At 38.2% G+C, this 18,590-nt stretch overlaps 1 protein-coding gene across 4 annotated transcripts in view; it reads left to right on the forward strand.

Annotated features, from left to right (window-relative positions):
• Positions 1-777: 777 nt before the first annotated feature.
• Positions 778-18,590, forward strand: part of OSBPL1A (oxysterol binding protein like 1A) — a 218,925-nt gene continuing 201,112 nt past the window's right edge. For 2 of the 4 annotated variants that reach the window (XR_009047972.1, XM_057698858.1), the window contains exons 1-4: positions 2,285-3,249; positions 3,347-3,390; positions 9,632-9,808; positions 18,286-18,408. Coding sequence is in view for 3 of the 4 variants with exons in the window: in XM_057698858.1 (XP_057554841.1) it covers positions 18,288-18,408 (121 nt within the window). In the remaining variant the exon portion in view is untranslated. Of the gene's footprint in view, positions 1,000-2,284; positions 3,250-3,346; positions 3,391-9,631; positions 9,809-18,285; positions 18,409-18,590 lie in introns of those variants that run through there. The other 2 variants (XM_057698860.1, XM_057698859.1) reach the window with 2 other exon arrangements.

Raw genomic sequence — 18,590 nt, forward strand, 5'->3', positions numbered from 1 at the left:
AGTCCCTTAAAAAGACCTATTTATTAATTTTCATTACAAAAGAACATGTTCATTAAATACATTGGAAAATACAAGAAAGTTGAAAAATTTCCCCTATGCTTATAATTTCCTTTGTCTTTTTCAGCTATGCATTTTTTTAAAGGTGTAATGACACTAGAGTCTGAACCTTCACATTATAGACTATGTGTTAACTGCTCTATCTGATGGGGGGAGGAAGTGAAGGAAAATTTTTAAAACCTCTCTTTAAGCATACCTCACTCATATCCTTCTTATTTGCTTACACCTGTTAGCAGTTAAAGACTTCCTTGACATTCGAAGAGAGAAAGAGGTGCAGCTAATTTACACTGCCAATTAAATTCCCATGGGTAAAGTCGCAAGCACAGCAAAAAAAAAAAAATCTGGGCAGCTGGGTGACGTATTGGTTTAATAACAAATTACCAGAGCATTAACCCAGAATTCACGTTTACTTTGGCTTCCGGGCTTCCTCTCCCTGCCACAGGCTCCTCGGTCTGGTCAAAGGAAGGTCCATCCTTCTATGGGGTCGAAGCGTGGTGGGAGGAGCGCGAAGGCTTTGCCCCTCCTGGCTGCGGTTGGCAAAGCCTGGAACTGTCCTCAGTGGTCCAGGCGGGACCGGAGCGTGCTGAGGGCGGGACGTGCCGGGCCGGGGGCGGGGCCAGGTGCGGAGCGCGCGTGAGGCCCGCGCGCCGGTCACGTGCCTCTCGGGTCTGGCGTAAATACCGCGGGCGCGCGCGGGCGCGCGTGCTCGTGGGTCCGGGCGCGCGGAGGGGCGGCACCACCTCGTGGCGTGGTGCCCGGCTGCCTCGCGCTCCACTCGGTTCCCGGCGCGGGGATCCTGGAGACCGAACTTCCGCTGCGCCGCGAGTCTTCCGGGAGTGTGAGCCAGGTGACGGCCGCTTCCTGGGCGTGAGGCGGGCAGACGGGGAGCCTGCCGTTGTGGTCCCCACCCCGGGAGCTCTGGGAGCCCGGGTGACCGCGTAGGTCAGTTTCCTAGGCCGGTTCCCGTGCGAACGGCCTCTCCCCTGCCTGGTGCTGGGGGGAGGTCTGTCCGCGCGTGGTGGGGGGTGAGGGCGCGTCCTCCGCGCGTCTCGGAGGATGGTCAGTCAGGGTCGTGTCCTGGCCGTGCCGGGCTCTGAGCCAGAGCTCGGCTTCCCCGAAGTCCCTGGCTGCTCCAGCGCTGCAAGGAAGTTAGTTGTTACAAGTAGCGAGATGATGGCATTTGTTGCATTTTCACTGTGGTGCTAGGACTTCGTCCTGGTGCCACACGCATTCCCTACTAAGTCATCAGCTGCGTCCTTTCTCGGTACTTGGAGGTGTGCATCCCAACTTTTAGTTTCCCACTAGCCTGAGGATTGCTTCAGAGTGGAAGTCACGAGCTGTCCACGTGACCATTCTCACAGTATACCTCGGGGTTAATTCGATTAGCTTGAAAGACTGTCAGAGGAATTCAGAAACAGTGTGAAAGATTGCAGCTGCACAATAGAAACAACTATTCAGTTACCCGGTGGCCCTGCTGATTGGCAGGAGGCGTTGAAAAGCGTTATCCTGATGTAGTTAATATTAGTTTTCAGTTGTGAAAGTCTTTGTTTCATGCAGATTGTATTGTCAAGTTGACCTGTTGGCATATGATATTAAGTTAACTTCAACTAGACTGTTGCAGATTTAGCGATTAGGCTTTTGTGGGTAGTTGATAGCAATGAAATCAGCTTTAAAATCAGTAGTGTGTTTTCCTTGAAAAATCTCAGCCATAGTATTTTAATTGATGCATTCTGGATATAGAGTTTGGAATATCCTCACCTCTTGACTCAGAATTTGGAAACTACTTTTTGTTTTGATGGCTTAACAGTATTCGCGTTCTGACTCTGAGGCAATGAATTTTTTGCAGCCAGTGTGCATAGGTATAATTTCTGAATTCACCAGCTGAAAATTTTAAGGTCTCTGTATTAATTACAGAACAGTTAAAAAATCCACCCTCTTTTTATCCCCAAGTTCTAAACTAGGGGCTCTATCTACAATCTACTGGGAGGCGGGGGGGAGGAGAAAACTGTCAGTAACGTTACTTTCTCAAATTTATCTTTTTCTTTTCTCCCAGGCAGAGCAACTCTCCCAGGACTGAGCAACTGATATGCAACATAGGAGTTAACTGCTGCAAGTTGAGTAGACTTATCTGAAGCAGTTGCTGTGTATCAGTGTAGGGTTTAGCCAGGGTCTGTTTATCAGATGACACTTGCTAAATATCTCCTTGTTCATCAGCAGACATTTGTGGGAGGTGGGGGGGGGGGGGTGGCTAATCCTTGTCTCTGGAGGCTCCTCAGCCTTGCAGGTGTTATTTGCACAGCACTTACACCTGTAATTCAGAGCAGCTAGATGTTATTTCTGTAAAAATTGCTTTCCCACTCTTCCCCCAAAGCACAGGGAAATGATACTTGAACCAGCAACGAGGTAGAAAAATACAGCCAGTTTCTTTTGCTTGATAACATGGTGCAATGTCTGTTTAACAGATTTTTTCTTCATGTGGCTTTATTTTACTTAGACACATCTGTGTTTAATCATAATACCTCAGCCTTGACACTTTGGCAGTTTCTTACCTCTTATTATTACTAGGAGCTAAGCTTTTGTGCATTATATGTATTCACTGAGAAAAGCAGTCAGTAGAAAGTGGAATTCAGCTTAACTAATAAGGTGGAGAGAGCAAACACATGTAAGAAATTTGAAGTGGTTAAGCTAAGTCTGGTGGTAATTAGAATTTTATTGATTTGTCAATTCTTCCCAGTTCCTAGAAGGAGGACAGGTGTTAGCAGTATAGGCACCAGTTTCTACCAGTCTCAGGAGAATTCATTAATGATGTGTCAGAAAAGACAGTCTTTTGCATTCTGTACAGAATACAGTATATTGATGATCATAGTGTCATAGAAGTATCTTATAGGATGTTCTTGACCCCTAGAAGTGTTGGATTTTTTTCCTCTTACCTGACCTTATCCACTAATAAGGTGGGCAACTATAAGAAATACTTTTTAATGCTTACAGTAAGAGGATATACTAGGTCACTAACTTTTTCTGAGTTGTGTATTCATCAGCCAGCAAATAGAAAAGTACTGTACTATACAGTGAAAGTGGCTTTTAACTGTGCAGTTTCCTATCATGTGACAGTGGAAAGTAATCGCTTTTTTTTACTTTGTTGTTTAAAGTTTTCTTTTAAAGAGAAACTTCTGGCCATATGGTGGGTAACAGGTCAGTATTATTACATGTTTCATTAAGCTTGGAAGATAATTTTCAAATGTGAAATAAAAATGGGAAACATTTAAATACATTTTATCTAAAATTTAAGGAATTTTATCATTGGAAAGTAACAGTACATCAGCCTCCTTGTTGGTGAGTATTTTCATTTTCTAAAACTGTATTTATCTTATTTGTGGACTTCTCTGCACTTTGCTTCTATGGGCCCAACCTGTTTTGAAACAATAGTTAATAGTTTTTATTAACTATTTATTAACAGTAGAATCTATGAAGTTCATATTCAGATCACATTCAAATCTGAGTGTTAGTTCTTGGTTATTGAAGCAGATAAAATGTATAGCAACCTATGATTTAAACAGTTTCATAAGCAAGGCCATGAAGCTTATTTAACCTTCAACAGTTTTGTTAAACAGTAACATTTTCGACTGAATAAAGTAAAATAATAAATAGGCAGCAAGTAGGCTTGTTCTTTATTATATCTGTATGGCATCCAAGTCATTGTGGGTATGTAATGAATATGTATAAGAGAAGGTAATGTAAATAAGTCAAATATAAAGTAAATAATGTGGTGTAGGCAGTTTATATTGATTTCAGTGGCTTACAAACTGCGGTAAGACATTGCAGTTATAGCCAGGTGTCTATCATTTCTCCTGCAAAAGAGATGATGCTGTTTATCAGGACATAGGGTCCTGTTGAAGTTAAAAAGTTTCACTGAATTGAAAATTAAGTGATTTTTAATTTGATTTCATATTTTTTAAAAAAGAGGGAAGTGCTTCTTTAAAATTTACTGTCATTTTCCGTAAATTGCCATATTTTGGATATCTCATTTCAGTTAGTAAATCTTCTTAAAATGAGGAGATTAAGCTATAATTCAGATTCAGCGTCCTCAGTGCTCACACATGAACAATGACTAGAATCAGAGACCTTTAGAGGCTGAATTGCGTTTTATAAATATATAGCATTAATAATATTTCACCCCTTGATCAGAAATTCTAGATTCTGGTTGTGGCTAGTAAAGCCATACCCTGGGCAAGTAACTTTACCTTTGTGCTTTTCAGTATCTTCATCTCTAAAATCAGTGAATCTGTCTACCAAGGCTAAATTTCTAAACCAAGAAAAAATGCATTTAATTATTTGTGTTATCACAAATTTCATAGTGTTACATGTACATATTTGTATAATGCCTATGTCCAAATAGGTATACACACACACACACCAAGGAATATATGATCCCATAAAAGTACTTAATGATTGCTTGAGAGGAACTAGTAAGATTGAGAGCAAAACTATGTTTTATTTCTGTCGCCATGTTTTAACATAGTCACTTTAATTTTTTAATATTTTCCTTATATTAAAAATACAATATTGGGAGAGAGAATATTGGAAAAAGAATGTGCCATTAAGCAGCTATCTGTTGTACTTTGGAATGCAGTGCTGAGCACACTAGAGATTTTTTTGTTTTAAAGACTTTGTAAAATATATGTATTCATAAATATTTAATTTTTCTCACTATTGAAATTCCTGTATACTGAAGTATACATTATACTTCAGATATTATTTTAATGTATTACCAAGCATAAAATCAGCATCTGAGAATTTTAAAATCACAATATATAATCATAATGAGTTTTAAATAATTAGCTTCCTTTGGCTTTGTTAATATTACAAAAGCTATTTCTCAATTGTTAGAGCCAAATTTCAGATGCTTCCTCATTTTTTTTTTTTTTTTTTTAATTTTAAATTTTTTGACTACTCTGAACAGCATGTGGGATCTTAGTTCCCCCACCAGGGATCGAACCCACACCCCCTGCAGTGGAGGATCAGAGACTTAATTACTGAACCGCCTCATTTTTTTTTTTAATTGTGGTAAAATACATATAATTATCTTTTTAACCATTTTTAAGTATACTCTACACTAGCCATCTCCACTCTCCATCTCTAGAACTTTCTCATCATCCCAAACTGAAACTCTGTACCCATTAAACACTAACTATCCATTTTCTCCTCTCCCAGCTTTTTAAAAAAATTTTTTATACATATTTATTGGAATATAACTGCTTTCCAATGTTGTGTTAGTTTCTGCTGTACAACAAAGTTAATCAGGTATATTTATACATATATCCCCGCATCCCCTCCCTCTTGAGCCTCCTTCCCATCCTCCCTATCCCACCCCTTTAGGTCGTCACAAAGCACCAAGCCAATCTCCTTGTGCTATGCAGCAGCTTCCCACTAGGTATCTGTTTTACAATTGGTAGTGTATATATGTCAGTGCTACTCTCTCACTATGTCCCAGCCTCCCCTTCCCCACTGTGTCCTGAAGTCGGTTCTTTACTTCTGCATCTCTGTTCCTACCTTAGCATCACTAGGTTCATCAGTATCCCAGCTTTTATTAACCACCATTTTACTTTTTGGCTGCGTGAATTTGTCTACTCCAAGTATCTTATATAAGTGGAGTCATATATTTGTCCTTTTGTGTCTGGCTTATTTCACTTAACATAATGTGTTCAGGTTCATCATTGTTGTGGCACATTTCAGAATTTCATTCCTTTTTAAGACTGATTAATAGTCCATTGTATGTATATACTACATTTTACTTATCCATTCATCTGCCAGTGGGCACTTGGGCTGCTTCCACCTCTTGGCTGTTGTGAAGAATGCTCCTGTGATCATGAATGTGCAGATATCTCTTTCAGGAGTCCCATCTTTCATTTCTTTTGGGCATATACTCAGAAGTGGAATTGCTGGATCATATGGTAATTCTGTGCTTACGTTTTGGAGGAATCACCATACTTTCCTGATGTTAAATTTTGCTCTGTGTATGATCGAATAAAGTTAGCCTGGATGGCTTTGAATTTTAACTTTTCAGATACCTTTAAGAATTCTGTTAAAGAACACATCATTTAACATTTGAGTTTCAGGTACTCAAGCAAATTAGCTCTGATTGTTGAACTTCACTATCTTTGATTTCTCTAGGAATTTTCTACTTTGATTCTTTAGAAATAGTAAAGAAAAGTAGCAGTTCAGCTTGTAAAGTAATAGACTGCTGACTGAGTTGAATCTTGATTGCCCTTTAAGTTACAAGTTTTAGGGTATCTGCCAAGATTTCAGAGTTGTTAGAGCCACAGAATTTACCCACTGTAATGAATGGGGGTTTAGTGGCGTGGATTATCAGGTATGGGGACCAGTTTAATTAGGTAATGTACAGTGTTTACACAACAACACAACAGAAATTTGCTTTCCACAAAATAATTTACAATAAGGAGCTTGGCTTCCCCAGTGGACCTTGGGGGAGAGGAAACATAAGGCAAAATGGTCTCTAATCTCCTAGTTTTTGAAGCTCAGAATGTTTTTAACTAGCTGTTTCCTTCAAAACATTCTCTTGGCCATTAAGATTAATTAATTAATCTTAAAAACAGTTTGAAATTGCATAAATGTGAAAAGAGTGGCTGAAAACATCCACAAAATGATACTGAAAAATACTTTGTGTGCTGATGGGATGTGGCTCAAATCTGGTCTCGTAAAATGCATTAAGGGATTACTTGTCTTTCTCTTGGCTTGAACATCAAAGATAGTGCTTTTCTAAAATAAGCTCTCATGAGTCCAAAGAATGTTTTTTAACATCTGTTCAACATTTGAATTTGGATTCTTTGATTTTTCTATTTTTTTCTAAAGTTAACTGTTAACCACAAATTATTTATAAATTAGAGATGTATCAAATTAAAGGAGGAGTGATAATCCTCAGTAATCCTAGAGGGTATATTTTAAAAAGGTCTTCCTTTTTTGGTATGATTTTATTTCCTGTGGCATATGAGGAAAAAAAAACTTCACTTTTTGGTCACTGGATAAAGGTGTACCACTTCTAATGAACATGTTACTCTTAGGCCTTCCTGTTGGTAGACTTGACTGCTTTGTTCTTGAAAAGCTAAGTCCACGTTCATCAGTCCATCCATTTAATTAATATTTGGTTGCCTGCTGTGTTCTAGGCACCTTGCTGGGTACTAGGAATGTAGTGGGGCACATAATAGACGTGGGACCCTTTTTCTAATTAAGTTTACAGTGTAGTGTAGGGAGAGCTAAAGAAATGACCACATGAACACCTGCAAACTGACATCTGTGGCAAAAATAAGGTGCTGTGAAGGTTTAAGAGGGGGATTAGTTGAGATTGGGAGTGGAGATGGCAAGTCAGACCTCTTGAGAAATGTGGATAGTAATTTATTTGTACAGTTGACTTCTCTGTAACATAAGTTATCAGGTATTCCCTGGTGGTCCAGTGCTTAGAACTTTGCACTTTCACTACCGTGACCCAGGTTCAATCCCTGGTTGGGGAACTAAGATCCTGCAAGCTGCACAGCATGGCCAGGGGGGTAAAATATATATATATATATATATATTATATATATATATATATATAATATATATATATAAAATATGTATAATATATACATATAAATATAAATAAATATGTATTAATATATACTATATGTGTTAAAAATATAGAAATATATAATGTAAAATATAAATTATCCCAATGTAAGGCCTAGTTTTATTCATTAGTGTGTCACCAAACTTTAGAACAATGCCTGGACTGTGGTGATTATTGATAGTGACACTGTAATAGTAGAGATGGAGAAAGTGATGCTGGCCCTGGTGGTGATGAGGAAACTGAAGCTTCTTGTGGATGTCACTTTGGACACCTTCCTAGCCTGCGCTGGCTACCTAGATGCCGACCTAAGGAATAAAGATTTAGGTACCATTGATGTATCACATTCTGAATCTTCAGGTCCACATAGATGGCAGTGGACTTTTAGTTATAATGGTTCTCGGATGAAGAAAAAAATAAATGTTTATGTCTTGGTTTGGAACATCTTTTTAGTTTCTTTGCAGCATGGCTGAAAGGAACATAATGATTTGTTTTACTGGTCTAATTAGTACAGTTAGCATTTTAAGAAGTTTATTTGGTCTTTAAATTACAGATATTTTTGGAGTTGTGCTATTTTGACCTGGTATTAGAGCCACTGGGAAGTTATTTTGCTATAAAATTGTGTTTTTACTATTTTCTGCTCCTAACACAAAGTAATTTGTTTATTGAAGTAAATTTTAAATGTATACATAGTTTTGTAAAATTGTTTCTAAGGGGAGATAGGGCAAAGTGTCAGCCCAACTCCTGCCACTCCTTTCTAAAGTAATAGAAGTTTATAAAGGAGAAGTGTTGAAAATGCCTGTTTGCATTTTGGAATTTATCCTCAGGGTCTTGCTTATTTGACTAAGTCCCAAGTTTTACAATTGGCAAACCTTTAGAGTCAGCTCAGCCTGCAGATAGAATAGCTAGTTTTAATGGACATGGTGGTAAATTGCTTTGAAAAGGAGAGAATGAATTGCTTTAAGAATATTTTTTAATCAAACAGGCACCTGTGTGAAAATGAATACGTCTGGGATTTAGGCACAGAGGAACTAGAGTTTTATTTTTCTGTCTTGGTGAAATTTAACTGGCCTTGTTCCCTTTTTAATTTTCAAACTATGTATTTACTGTTTTTACCCCCGCCCCCCCAACATTGTCTCATTGTAAGACTTGTCTTGTCTATTAAGGTGCCTAAGAATCTGTTTCTCTTCTTAGGAAACTGGCAGCGTCATCCAGGAAGGAGCTCAACCCAGCTCCCCAGCAGCTCCTTAACTACCCTCTGCCCTGCCTCTGGCCTTAGTGTGGTGCTTCTTCTCTTTAAGGCTAATCCTTCCCTTGGGCTTTTCGTTCACCTATTTCAGGCCCCTCTAGGATCTTTTTCATCGCTTATCCCTCTTTTCTCTTGTCTTTCAAGCTTTTCCTTTCTCCTGGCTCTTGCCCCACAGCCTAAGAACATGCTCAGGTATCTAATATCCGAAAACCGAAGGCTATCATCAGCCCTTTAAAACGAGGTTGCTTTAAAGGAATCTGCTGCACTCTCTCCCCATCATCCCACTTTCAGTACACAGTCTACCCACATCTATTTGCCTCTGTCGTTTCTACTTAAGTATTCTTGAGTTCATCAGTGACCTAGTTGCCAAACCAGTTGGCATTTTCAGGCCTTGTCTCTGTTCTTCCTTTGACATTTCACGCCCATCCAACTGCTGAAACTCTCTCCCCTCTTGGTTTCAGTGCTGCAGCCCTCTCCTGTGCCCTGTCCACACTTGGGCCTTTCTTGCTGGACCATAGTCACTGGCCTCCTTCCCCTTCAGTGTTGGTCTTCTCCCAGTGAGAGGTCTCATTTACCCCTGTGATTTTAATGACCACTGATGTGCTGATAACTCCCACCATTTTAATTCTAGCCTAGAACTGCTTCCTTTTGCTCAGGCTGGTATTTGCTGATCGCTTATTGGACATCTCCCTCTCTGTTTCCCATAGGAATCTCAAACTCACCATGACCAAATAGAATCACATCTTCACCCAAGATTGTTTCTGTTGTAAGAGTTCTCCATCTGGGTTGGAAAGCTTCTTCATTCTGCTGGTCTTGGTGACCTCATCATTCAAGTGCCAGCTTAAGTTTCATTTTCTCTGTGACTCCTTCCTTCACTGATTCAGGTAAAGAGCTATCACTCCCTTTGTCCTCTGTACAGCCTATACTTGGCACGTGTTGGTATGATTGTGTGCATGTCTGTCCTGTCTGGAGGGCAGGGACTGTATTGTCCAACATCATACCTCCAGTGCCTGCAGTGGTCTCTGTCATTGGTGGGTATATTGTAGCCCTGTTTAAAGCAGAAAAGTTAAAATGTCCCAGTAAAGATTTGTTCACATAGTTGAATACTATGAAACCATTAAAAAAGCTGTAATTCTTAATCCCAATTCCAGCACTAATGAGCAGCTGTTGTGCTTAATATGATGTTACAGAGGAGTGTTTAAGTAGATAATAGGTTTAATTTTACCCTCTTCATATTTATTTTACAGAAGTTGAAAAACTTAAAAAAAAATTTTTTTTTTCTGTAAACCCAATGTAGTGAGAACCCAAGATATTAAGCAACTTCTAGTATACTTATTTCAGATGTTCTTTGATTCATTTTTAAAAAGCAGGAAAAGGATATTAAATGAAAATTTTTTTGTGTATTATACCAGCAAAGGTAGACTGTCACTTCTTGTTTAATATACTTATCTGACCAAAAATATATTAAAAAAAAAAATCACTTGTGATAAAATGTCCATTTAATTTGACAAGAAGATTTTTTATTTTATCTTCAATAACTTTTTCTTATAAAGAAATGCCTTTATATTGTAGGGAAAGTAGAAAATACAACTATCAAAAGACGATTAAAACCATTTGTAATTTCACTGCAAGGAGTAACCACCATTATCATCCTGATGTATTTCTCACTCTTTCTGTGAATATGTAAAACCTATATAGAGATTGTTATATTGGAACCATCGACCTAATAACATCGATACATTGCAATTCCATAGTTTTAGAAATTCTTTTACAGCCTTTTTAATGGTTTCATAGTATTCAACTATGTGAACAAGTCTTTACTGATGGACATTGTTCAACTTTTTTGCTTTACAAATAGGACTACAATGAATACAAGTATTGTTAAACTTTTTAAATGATTAATGAAATGTATTATTTTAATAAGTATGCACATACAGATGAATGCAGAGGTGATTAATATGAATGCCTGTCAACAAGCTGTATGAAGAAAGGGCATTATGGTCACTGTTTGACGACTCCTCCCAGAAAAATTTGCTCTGAAAATCTGAAAATCAGTCTTTGAGTTAGAGTCCGAGTTTGGCTTCCCTGAGAGTTTTAAGAGCCCCCTCAAGGGGATATGAGTGGAAACCAGCTGGGAACATCTGGTTATCTGATAGCTCACTGAAGGGGCCAGGGTTCTGGGCCCCTGGCTGCCAGGGGTTGGTAGGGGTATAGCAGGCTGCTTTTCCTGTTCTGCTTCTAAGCTCACAGAGGCCCAGCTCTAGTTCTCAAGGGTGGGTGGAAGCAGAACACCTGTGCAGAGTGGTATGAGTACCCTCAGCTGACCAGGCAGCAAAACATGGACGTGCAGCAATGTGATTAGCACAAAGCCCAGACAATCCGAGCATGGATAAGATGCCAGGCAGGCACACACTAACTCCTAAGTATTTTATTCTTTTTGATGCTATTGTAAATAGAATTGTTTTTGTCATTTCTTTTTCAGATTGTTAATTGTTACTGTATAGAAGTGCAACTGAATTTTTTTTTTAAAGATTTATTTATTTATTTATGTATTTTTGGCTGGATCAGGTCTTAGTTGCAGCATGCGGGCTCTTCATTGAGGCACATGCGGGATCTTTCGTTGTGGTGTGCCTGCTTCTCTCCAGTTGTGGTGTGCCAGCTTCTCTCCAGTTGTGTGTCAGCTTCTCTCCAGTTGTGGTGTGCCAGCTTCTCTCCAGTTGTGGTGCACCAGCTTCTCTCCAGTTGTGGTGCACCAGCTTCTCTCCAGTTGTGGTGCGCCAGCTTCTCTCCAGTTGTGGTGTGCCAGCTTCTCTCTAGTTCTGGTGTGTGGGTTTTCTCTTCTCTAGTTGTGGCGTGCAGGCTTAGTAGCTGTGGTGCCCAGGCTTGGTTGGCCTGTGGCATATGGGATCTTCTCGGACCAGAGATCAAACTCACGTCCTCTGCATTGGAAGGCGGATTCTTTACTACTGGACCACCAGGGAAGTCCCACAACAGGTTTCTATGTGTTGACTTTGTATCCTCATATGTCCTGAAATTAATTTGTTATTTTTAACAGCTTTTTTTTTTTAATGGTAAAGCCTTCATTTGTTTTCTTTGTTTTTCTGTGGTTTTTTTTTTGTTGTTGTTGTTTTTCCTTTTCTTTCTTTTTCTTTCCTTTTTTTTTTTTTTCTTTTGGCTGCTCTGTGTGGCTTGTGGGATCTTAGTTCCCCAACCAGGGATTGAACCAGGGCCCTCAGCAATGAGAGCGTGCAGAGTCCTAACCCCTGGACTGCCAGGGGATTCCCTTTAATAGCTTTTTTGTGGAATCTTTAGGGTTTCCTGCTTACAAGATTATATCATCTACAGATTACTTCTTCCCTTCCAGTCTGGATATGTTTTCTTCTCTCTTCCCCTTCCCTCCCCTCCTCTTCTTTTTTTTTTTTTCCTTATTCCTTTGACTAGAAGTTCCAGTATTACGTTGACTAGAACTGGTGAAAGTGAGCATCCTTTCCTTGTCCCTGATCATAGAGGGAAAGCTTTTGTTTTTCACCAATGAAAATGCTTGCTGTGGGTTTTTCATATGAGGCTTTTATTATGTTGAGGTAGTTTCTTTCTATTCCTAGTTTTGTTTTGTTTTTTTATCTTGAAAGGATGTTATGCTTTTTCTGCATTGGTCGAGATGATCATGTGTTTTTACCCTTTCATCCTGTTATTGTGATGTACTATATTGATCAGTTTTCATATGTTGAACCATCTTTGTATTCCAGGAAAAAAATCCCACTTGGTTATGGTGTATACTCCTTTTAATATGCTGCTGAATTAGGTTTGCTAGTATTTTGTTGAGAATTTTTGCATCAGTGTCCATAAGAGATATTGCTCTGTAATTGTCTTGTCATGTCTCTGTCTGGCTTTGGTATCAAGGTAGTGCTGACCTCATGGATTGAGTTATGAAGTGTTTTCTCCTCTTCAATTACGGAAATTTTTGAGAAGTTCTTTGGTAGAATTTTGCAGTGAAACAGTCAAGTCCAGGGAGATTTTCTGTTGGGAGATTTTTGATTTTTGATTCAATTTCCTTACTAGTTGTGGTTCTAATTAGATTTTCTATTTCTTCATGATTTAGTCCTGGTAGGTTTTGTGTTTCTAGGAATATGTTCATTTTATCTAGGTTATTCAGTTGGCACGTAGTTTCACAGTACTTTCTTATAGTGCTTTTTATTTCTGTAGAATTGGTAGTAATGTCCTTGCTTTCATTTCTGATTTTAGTAATTTGAGTGTTCTCTCTCTTTTTCTTGACCTAGCTAAAGGTTGTCAGTTTGGTTTTTTTGAAGAACGAACTTTTGGTTTCATTGATTTTTCTGTTTTTCTAGTCATTGTTTTATTTCTTCCTCAGTCTTTATTACAGGCATACCTTGAAGATATCGCAGGTTTGGTTCCAGACCACCGCAATAAAGCAAATCATATGAATTTTTCGGTTTCACAATGCATATGAAAGTTATGTTTTTTCTGAGAGTAGATGATGTTTATGTTTGTTATGTTTATGGCATTTCCCTAATAGCAGACCTTGAAAATCTGAGTTTAAATGAGCTCTGAAAAAGAAAAGGTGAAACTATCAACTAAACAAACATAAAGATATGATTATACTGTAGTCTTAGTGTGCAACAGCATTATGTCTGTTTAAAAAAAAAGGTATATGCCTTAAAAAATAATGCTGTTGAAAAAAATGATGCAATGACTTGGCTTGGCGCAGGGTTTCCACAAACCTTCAGTTTGTTAAAAACAAACAAAAAAACCCCACAATGTCTGCAGTGTGATAAAATGAGCTTCACCTGTACTTTATTCCTTATGGTAACTTTGGGTTTAGTTTGTTTTTTCTAGTTCCTTAAGTTGCAAAATTAGGTTGTTGTTTTTAGGTCTTTCTTGTTTTTCATTGTAAGGTTTTACAGCTATAAATTTCTCCCTTAGCACTACTTTTGCTGTGTCCCATAAGTTGTGTATTGTGTACTCATTTTCATTCATCTCTAAGTATTTTTTAATTTCCTTTGTGATTTCTTCTTTAATCAGTTGGTTGTTTTAAAGTATGTTGTTTAATTTCCATAATTTTGTGACTTTCCCACTTTTCCTTCAATTATTGATTCCTAACATCTTCCCATGTGGTTGGCAAAGATATTTTACAGCGCGTTTTTTAAAATCTATTGAGACTTAATTTGTGGCCTAACATTTTGTCTATCCTAGTAGATGTTCTGTATGCACTTGAAAAAAATGTGTATGCGGTTGTTGGGTAGAGCTGTGTATGTCTGTTAGATCTAGTTGGTTTATTGTGCTAAGTCCCCTGTTTCCTTACTTCTCTCTGGTTGCCATATCCATTGTTATGAGCGGAGTGTTAATTTCCAACTAGTGTTGCAGAAGTATTTCTTCCTTCAATTCTGTCAGTTCTTAAATTTTGATGATCTGTCATTTGATGCGTAAATGTTTATAGTTGTTATATCTTCTTGCTATATTGAACCTTTTATTAATACATAATGTCTTTTCTCTTGTAACCTTTATTGTTTCTGAGTATTTTTTAATAAATTTATTTATTTATTTATTGGCTGCATTAGGTCTTCATTGCTGCACACGGGCTTTGTCTAGTTGTGGTGAGCAGGGGCTGCTCTTCATTGTGCTGCACAGGCTTCCCATTGCGGTTGTGGAGCATGGGCCTCAGCAGCTGTGGCACACGGGCTCAACAGTTGTGGCTCACAGGCTCTAGAGCACAGGCTCAGCAGTTGTGGCGCAGGGGCTTAGTTGCTCCACGACATGTGGGATCCTCCTGGACCAGGGATCGAACCCATGTCCCCTGCATAGGCAGGTGGGTTCTTAACCACTGCGCCACCTAGGAAGTCCCCGAGTATTTTGTCTAATATTAATATAGTCACTCCTGCTCTTTTTTGTTTACCATTTGCATGAAGTATCTTTATTCATCCTTTCACTTTCAATCTGTGTCTTTGGATCTAAAATGAGTCTCTTCTAAACAGCATATAGTTGGATCATGTATTTTTATCAATTCTGCAAATCTCTGTCTTTGGAGATTTTGATGTATTTACATTTGAAGTCATTACTGATAAGGAGGGACTTATTTTGCTATTTGTTTTCTGTATGTCTTATCACTTTTTTGTCCCTCATTTACCATATTACTGTCTTCTTCCTGATTAATTTCTTTTTTGTACTGGAATGTTGAAATTCCTTTCTCATATACTGTATATAGCTTTTTTCTTTGGGGTTACCATGAGGATTACATTTAATGTATTAAAGTTATAACACTAATTTGAATTTATACCAGCTTAACTTCAAAAACATACAGAAACTGTGCTCCTTTACAGTATTGTCCCCACCCCTTTCGGTTGTTGATTTCACAAAATTACATTTTTGTATACTGTGTGCCCCAAAACATAAACTAATAATCCTTTTTTTTTCTTTTGGCCATGACACGCAGCTTGTGGGATCTTAGGTCCCCAACCAGAAAATGAACCTGAGCCCTAAACAAGGAAAGCATGGAGTCCTAACCGCTGGACTGCTAGGGAATTCCCAAAACTAATAATACTTTTAAATGCATTTCTCTTGTGTAGAAAACAAGATTTGGAGTTACATATCAAAGTAACAATAATACTAGCTTTTAGACTAATCATTTTTTTCTTTGAATGTATTAGTCTTAAATCACATAGAAAATAAAAAGTACAGTTACAAACCGTTGTTACAGTAATAATAGCTTTTATAATTGCCTATGTATTTACCTTTATTGAAATCATTTCTTTGAGTTACTGTCTAGTGTCCTTTTATTTCACCTTATAGGGTTCCTTTGAGCATTTCTTGCAAGGCAGGTCTAGTGGTAACAAACTCTTAGCTTTTGTTTTTCTGGGAATGTCTTTGTCTCTCACTTTTGAAGGGCAGTTTTGCCAGATATAGGATTCTTGGTTGACAGTTTTTTCTTTTAGCACTTTGAATATGTCTGCCTACTGCCTCTGGCCTCCAAAGTTTCTGATGAGAAATATGATCGTCTTATCAAGGATCCCTTGTATGTGATGATTTGCTTCTCTCTTGCTGCTTTCAAAATTCTGTTTGCCTTTGTTTTTTTTTAAGTTTGATTATATAGTGTATCTCTTTGATTTCATCCTACTTGGTGTTCATTGAACTCCTTGGATGTTTACATTCATGTCTTTGATCAAATTTGGGAAGTTTTTGGCTGTTACTTCTTCAGATACTGTGTCTACCCCCTTCTCTCTTCTGGGACTCCTGTGAGTCATATGTTGATTTGCTTGTTGGTGTCCTACAGGTCCATTAAGTCCTGTTCACTTTTCATTAATCTTTTTTTTTTTCTAGTCCTCAGACTCAGTAATTTCTGTTCTCTTATCTTCGAGTTCACTGTTTCTTCTGCCTGCTCAAATCGGCTTTTGAATCCCTCAAGTGAATTTTTCATTTCAATTATTGTACTTTTCAGCTGCAAAATTTCTTTTTGGTTTCATTTTAGGCTTATAGTCTCTTAGGACATCTCTTATTTTTTCCACCCACAGGTAAAGAATACTTTCACCGATATTCTGTCTGGAAAACAAAATTCAGGGGGAACGTTATTAAAAAAATTTGCTTCTGAAATTCAAGAAAATATAGACATTTATGATCTAAGAAATTATATGCAATCTAGCCATGCCTTTTGGGGGGGTGGTGCTGCACATCTTGTGGGATTTTAGTTCTTAGTTTCTTTGTATGCCTTGTTGGTTTTTGTTTTGTTTTGTTTTTTTGTTTTTTGGCTGCTGAAAACTGGATATTTGAATCTAATGTAGTAACTCTAGAAATCAGATACTCCCTCTTCCCCAGTGTTTGCTTATTTGTTGTTTTTTGATTATTGTAGGCTGCTTTTCTGCTGAGGCCAAGCCTGAGGTATAAACTTTAGGTTGTCTCATGTCTTTTTTGAGCCTTCAGTGGGCATGAGCAGTCCCATTGTAATTTTCACATTGTAACTGTAATTAATATGCAGTTGTTTGTGAATATCTTTAAAAGAGGGAAATTAAGGGGAAATTTAAGGGGGAAAATAGAAAAATGAAGGGGGGGGGGCGGAAAGGGTGCTGGCCCTTTAAATCCTCTGGCAGCCAGCCCACTGGAGAGGTTTTCAACAAGGGGGCAGGTGCAACAACAGTGGCTGCCCACTTCTTTGTCTGCGTGTCTGTACTCAGAAGCAGCAGTCAGTGATCAGAGCCTGGCTCCCCAGTATTTGGAGGACAGGGTCCTTTTTGCTGACTCTGACTCCAGCAAGCTGCTCCAGAAGCCCATGCACGGGTGCTTGCTGAGTGGCTGGAGATGGGGTTGGCAGGGGTAGGGAGGTACTACCCTGCTAAGAGCTGAAATTAACCAAAACTACTTTCCAAGTCTCTGGCAGTTGAAAGCCTTGATAGGTTAGGGAGTTCCAAATTAGTTACATCAAACAGAGTCTGCCAAAGCAATTGTTGTGTAGGTGGGGAGACAGATCCCTGGTGTTTCTCACTTGGCTATCTCCTGGAATCCTCCCTGGGTGTATGTGTATTTTGAAATTATTTCATCTTGTCAGATTGTTGCTTCGCCCTCTGCAACATATGAAGGATTATATGATTGTTATAATATATGCATAATATTGTTAGCACTTTACTAGAGTGCACATTTTCTGTTTATTCCAGCATTTGGTATGCTTTAATGTTTTTTTATTTTTGCTAATCAGGCCAAAAAAATACCATTGTGTGTGATTTATTGCGTTTAACTGATTATTGGTATGAAAGAAGTTTGTATTTTTTCTGGGAATTGCTGTTCATAACCTTTTGACATAAATGCTTTAAATTTGGTTGTAGTTCTCTATAGTTGGCTTGAGGCTTGTTAGGAAAACATGAGAATTTATTTGTAAGTATGTTCACTCCAGGATCCTTATGTGTAATTTATTTTCTCACAGGTTTTGAATGTGTTAATTTACATTTCAGCCTTATGCTATTTCTCTATGAACTGCTGAACTGCCATATTTTAACTTTATGTCTAGTTATTAATGTTGTACTAATAACTATTTACAAAGTACCTTGACAGTATGCTTTCATAGACACAGTCTTACAACAGGTCACGAAGTTGATTGTATCTTGCAGATGAGGAAACTGAAGCTTTGAGAGAGTAAGAAACTTCCCCAAAGTTCAGTGCCCTTCTTCAGTAATAATACAAAGGGCATGGAGTCTCAAGGTCAAGTTTTGGCCCTGCAGCTGATTCATTTAATCAGTTCTTGTGTCTGTCTTATTAGCTGCAAAGTGAAAGTGATTTTTTCCCTTTTATCTGTTAGTAAATAATGTCCAAAAGCTAACATACGTTCTTATGTAATAGCGATGTTATTATTTTTTAAATCTAGAAATGAGCACAGAAGCGGAACAACAGCTTCTCCATCATGCCAGAAACGGCAACGCTGAAGAAGTAAGACAGCTCTTGGAAACCATGGAAAGGAATGAAGTAATCGCTGACATTAATTGCAAAGGTAAGCTTTGAATGGATTTTTTAGCTTTTCCTTGTGAGTATGCACTATTTTATCATTTATTTAGCACTAATCTTTCTGAACTTGCTTGCAATAAATTTCCATCTCTTATCCTAGGAAGAACCCCCATAAGAGTGGACACTCTCCTCCTCCCCTCTAAGTCAGAGAAATTGAGATCCAGTCTC

This window comes from Hippopotamus amphibius, chromosome 11 (genome assembly GCF_030028045.1).
Source record: "Hippopotamus amphibius kiboko isolate mHipAmp2 chromosome 11, mHipAmp2.hap2, whole genome shotgun sequence".
NCBI lineage: Eukaryota > Metazoa > Chordata > Mammalia > Artiodactyla > Hippopotamidae > Hippopotamus > Hippopotamus amphibius.